General features: G+C 38.9%; 1 protein-coding gene across 2 annotated transcripts; it reads left to right on the forward strand.

The window, feature by feature from the left end:
* Positions 1-399: 399 nt before the first annotated feature.
* LOC130733861 (G-type lectin S-receptor-like serine/threonine-protein kinase LECRK3) lies at positions 400-5,554 on the forward strand. 2 transcript variants are annotated; one of them, XM_057586141.1, is made up of 4 exons: positions 400-584; positions 852-1,548; positions 2,866-4,876; positions 4,999-5,554. In XM_057586141.1, exons 1-4 carry the CDS (start codon positions 518-520, stop codon positions 5,002-5,004), a joined length of 2,781 nt encoding a protein of 926 aa, XP_057442124.1. In that variant the 5' UTR covers positions 400-517; the 3' UTR covers positions 5,005-5,554. The 2 variants fall into 2 exon arrangements, with proteins under 2 accessions (XP_057442124.1, XP_057442123.1); XM_057586140.1 differs by having other exon boundaries at positions 404-584; positions 2,866-5,554.

Raw genomic sequence — 5,554 nt, forward strand, 5'->3', positions numbered from 1 at the left:
TAAAACATTTCTTAAAATACATTATTAAAACTCTCAGACAAACCAAACCAGACTTACTAAAGATTTTTAAATAGCTAGATCAAACCTACATCAAAATGCTTAGCCAATTCTTGTCCCCATAGGATAGCTCAAGTGGTAGGAGCTCGGGATATATGGGTTGGGTACGAGAGATTTAGAGATCGATTCCTAACGGGTGCAATTTATCTTTTCGATGTACAAAATGGTTAGCCAATTCCCCCCGTACCGAGGAGCAAGGTTACCCAAAATTCCACGATGATACATACTTATGTCAACGGGTCAAGTTAGGCATGAAGCAAAAAGTCATAATTGAAACTATTATACACGACACGTGAATTCACAGGTAGCTTCCTACCACCACACAATAACAAGAACAAAATCTGGATAAACTCTTCTTGTTCATGTTCATCATCTAAATCATAGTCTCAATTTTCATTTTCCTTTCACAAACAACTTGATGCTCTTTTCTTTTCAACATACATAAGCTAGCTAATTCCCTATGGTTCAGCTAACACTAACATGCTGGTTTTCTTTCTTGTTCTTTACACATCTTCTATCTTTATCAGGTACTCAGTTATTTATAAATCAATTAATTAGTTATAAGCATGAGTGCTTATACCAGTGTTTGACAGAGCTTATGCAAACAACTTATAGTGTATTATAAGTTGTTTTATCTTATTTTCATAAACTATAACTTATAAAAAAAAGCTTATGCTTATATTTAGTTTATTTTCAATTTATTTTAATAAATTTTTTAGAATAGCTTATAAATAAGCGCTTATAAACTGTTTTTCGATACAGGACCTAGTTTTAATTAATGAATTAATTTGCAGGGGTTATTTCAGTAACATTCACTTTAGTTAACAAATGCAACTACACCGTGTGGCCAGCTGCGACCACCACCACCAGCGGCGGAAACCTCTCAACCACCGGCTTCGTCTTAAACTCCGGCGACTCCTCCACCGTCACGGTACCGTCTGACTGGAGCGGCCGATTCTGGGGCCGGACTCTCTGCTCGACGGACCGCACCACCGGGAACTTCTCCTGCATCACCGGCGACTGCGGCACAGGGAAGGTCGCATGCGGCGGCAATTCAGGATCGCCGCCGGCCACGCTGGCGGAGTTCGGTTTGAACGGTGCCAACAACCGAGATTTCTTTGACGTCAGCTTGGTAGACGGTTACAACCTCCCTTTGGCGATTATTCCGTTGAGGGGGAACTGCAGCAGCTCCGGGTGCCGTGCGGATCTGAACGCGAAGTGTCCGTCGGAGCTGAAGGTTACGGCGGAGCAAGCGGTGGTGGCGTGCCGGGGACCTTGCGCCGCGTTCAATTTGCAGGTTTTTTGCTGCGCCGGGAATTATTCGTCGCCGTCGAGTTGCGAGCCGAGTGTGTACGCCAACATTTTCAAGGAAGCGTGCCCGCAGGCGTATAGCTACGTCTACGATGACAGTACGAACACCACGTTTACTTGTGCTTCTGCCACAGATTACAACATCACGTTTTGTCCTTCCCCTTCTTCCAATGACACCAGGTTAGATACTAGATAGTGACATAGTGTGTTTTGAAAACTTTTCTGCAATCGAATCGTCTCTGCCGGAATTCGATTCCGCAGAGAAGATTCGTGATTTCAGAATTGATTCTGATGAAAGAGAAGCGAATTCGAAATCAATTCTGCTGCTTGTAGAAACTACTCTAACAACATCTCCAATGGGATTGCTTAATCTAGTTGGAGCACTTAAGCAACTTTGCTTTAAGCAACGGTTGCTTCTTTCAACTAAAAAAATATATTTTCTCTTTTATTCATGAACTTGAATAGTGTCGTGACCTTGAAATAATATAAATATAAGAGGTATAGTAGGACCCAAACAAAAGTAAAATAAGCAGCTAATTCTGCTTGGGTTGCTTAAACTCTATGTGGCAGTTTGGGTCCACCAGAATAATGTTTAAGCAACCCAACTAGTAACCTTCATTGGAGATGCTCTGAGATGAAATAATATATTTTTGGGGTCTATGCTATTTTGCTTAAAAGACATATGATCTCAATTGTTCAAAATTATTATATGGATAATAACATAATGACCTCAAAACATATCACAGTCTGATTTTTTGGAATGTCCAGAGTATTAAACAACCACAACTCCAATAGAAATTATTAGTTAATCAGTTACATGTGGTAGTTGTTAGGGGTGTTCGCGGATTGGATTGGTTCGGTTTTGAAGGAAAAATCATCTGATCCAATCTCATCAGTTTTATGATTTTTATCATGCAATGGATTTGTCTCAAAATTCAAATCCGATCCAATTCAATCTATAGCGAAATTCCTATGGTAGTTGTATTCTGTTTTTATTTCTGTTTCTAGTTAGTTAGTTAGCCCTCTACTTCTTCAGCAAATTCCAGTCATGTTGTATAAATATATGATTGCATTGTAATGGTAACCAAGCAAGTTGAATCAATTCTTTCAAATTCATTGTTCATATCTTTGTTCTCTGGTTCTAGTTTTATAAGAGATATTGCATCAGCTTTCTTTTAGTTAATCTTTTATAAACAAAGTTACATGAGATAGTTAGAATGATATTGCTAAACACTTAAACAATTTCTTTAGATTAATAACAAAAGACAAATGAACCAACAAATAGATACATAAGGTCCTAAATTTAAAAGAAAAATAATATTGTTCACATTTTGATGAGAGCTTTCACAGATTTTGCATTGGAGTTGTTTAGTACATTTGATTTCAGCTTGGACATGAGATTACATATTGATCTGCACTTGGATAGTTAACAGAGCACTTTCTATTCCACCTACTCATAGGTTACTGATTACTATTAATTTCCAAAATATAATGCAGCTTGGGATCACTGGACCAAGGTGCGGCGAGTGTTGGCGTCTCATCCTCACTTACTGCTGGAAGTGAAACAACTCGGTGGCTTTCTCCATCAGGTGATTTTGCATTTGGATTTTATGAACTTCCAAATGAGCTTTTCTTGTTAGCTATATGGTATGACAGCATAACCAATGGGAGCATCGTTTGGTATGCAAATGGAGACAACCCTGCTCCTAAAGGATCAAGGTTGGAACTGAATGACTCCCAAGGGTTAGTGCTCACCAGCCCTCAAGGTTCAGAGCTATGGAGATCATATTTCAGATCTGGTACAGTTTCCAGTGGTCTAATGAATGATGCTGGGAATTTTCAGCTGAGAGACAAAGATTTTGTGGTATTATGGGATAGTTTCAGCAATCCTACTGATACATTGGTGCCTACTCAAGTTCTGGAGTTAAATGGCAATCTTTCTTCTCGACAAGGAGAGTTCAACTTCTCACGTGGACGGTTCAAACTTCGTCTACAACAGGATGGGAATCTTGTATTCAACCTTATTAATTTGCCTAGCAACTACAATTATGAGCCTTACAATAGCACACGCACTGCTGATGCTAAAAATCAAACAAATGCTGGCCAAAGTTTGATATTTGACAAATCAGGATTTTTGTACGTACTGAAGAATAGTGGTGAGAAGTTTTATATCACTTATCCAAATGAGACAGTCTCAACTGATGGCTTCTATTACAAAGCAACACTCAATTATGATGGAGTTCTCACCATAGCATATCACCCTAAAGATCCAAAAAACGGAACAAGCTGGGTTGTTGTTAAAACTAGACCAGAAAACATATGTTTGAATTCTAGATTCACGGAAGGTGAAGGTGTTTGTGGGTTTAATAGCATCTGTACCATTAAAGAAGACCAAAGGCCAATGTGTACCTGCCCAGATGGATATTCTCTAATTGATTCCAGTAACATGTATGGTGGTTGTATCCCAAATTTTCAAGTCATTTGTGAAGCCAGTGGGAAACGGGGTTCACAGGATGATCTATATACAATGATGGAATTGCCAAACACTGATTGGCCTAAATCTGATTATGAAACATTAAGTCCTTCTACTCTACAAGAATGTAAGGAATCTTGTATGCAGGATTGCTCATGTGTGTTGGTTTCTTTCAACCAAAGCACCTGCTCGAAGAAGAAGCTCCCACTCTCATATGGGAGGAAAGATCAGGAAGTAGAAGGAGTTTCTGTCATGAAATTGATGAAAAATGATCCTCTTGCCTCCTTCCCCAATATGAAGAAAGATCATGATACTTTGATCATTGTGATATCCGTTCTGTTTGGCACCTCTGTTTTTGTCATTTTAATGTTGGTTGGATCAATATGTTTTGGGTTCCCTTACAGCCTCAAGAAAATCAAAAGAAGTAGAACCAAGACCAACAAAGGTTTCTTCGACAAAAATTTGCGCAATTTCACCTTCAAGGAAATTCAAGAAGCAACAAGCAACTTCAGAGAAGAACTGGGAAGGGGATCTTGTGGCATTGTCTACAAAGGAGAGATAGGGATGACTGGTGTAGCTGTTAAGAAATTAGACAAGTTGTTCCAAGACAGTGATAAGGAATTCCAGACTGAAATGAATGTGATAGGCCAAACTCATCACAGGAACCTCGTTCGCCTTCTTGGATATTGCAATGAGGGACAACACCGGATGCTGGTGTATGAGTTGATGAGCAATGGCACCTTAGCAAGCTTCCTTTTCACCCCATTAAAACCAAACTGGAACCAAAGAGTACACATTGCCCTTGGGATTGCAAGAGGCCTTGTTTACTTGCATGAGGAATGTTGCACCCAAATCATCCATTGTGACATTAAGCCACAGAATATACTTCTAGATGATCACCACAATGCCAGGATTTCAGATTTCGGGTTAGCAAAGCGGTTATTGATCAATCAAAGCCGCACTGAAACTGGAATTAGAGGAACCAAAGGGTATGTTGCACCAGATTGGTTTAGGAGTGCTCCGGTCACTGCTAAGGTTGATACTTATAGTTTTGGTGTATTATTATTAGAGATCATTTGCTGTAGAAAAAATGTAGAAAAAGATCTTGTTGATGAAGAAAAGGGGATTTTAAGTGACTGGGCTTATGATTGCTACAGGTCTAAAAGATTAGACATTCTTCTAGAAAACGATAATGATGCTGCCATGGACACAAAGAGCTTCGAGAAGTTTGTCATGATTGCTATATGGTGCATTCAAGAAGATCCCTTTCTAAGGCCAACAATGAAGGAAGTTTTGCACATGCTTGAAGGAATTGTTGAAGTTACAATTCCCCCAAGTCCCTACCTCTATGGTTCTGTTAGTTGCCATTGATATTTGCTGCTTCTTTACTGCCCTACTTTCGGCACTGATAGGTAAAGACATCATCTCATTATTTGTAGTTTAGTGGAATAAGTTATGAAAGAGAACGTGAAATGTCATTGATCTTGCTGAAGAGATTGAAGGCTCAAGTTTCAGAAGTTAAAAGTATCATGTTATAGAACACTGACAAGGTACTGGATTGTTTAGGTGTATGAATTGGAATTTTTCCACTGATATTCAGTCATTTCTTTTCATTATGCATTATTATGTAACATATAATCCATGTGCATCTTTATGATATATTCTCTTGAAATAAAGTATGAAATTGAGGGGAGGGGGATTTGGATGCTATAA

Source organism: Lotus japonicus, chromosome 1 (genome assembly GCF_012489685.1).
Source record: "Lotus japonicus ecotype B-129 chromosome 1, LjGifu_v1.2".
Taxonomy (NCBI): domain Eukaryota; kingdom Viridiplantae; phylum Streptophyta; class Magnoliopsida; order Fabales; family Fabaceae; genus Lotus; species Lotus japonicus.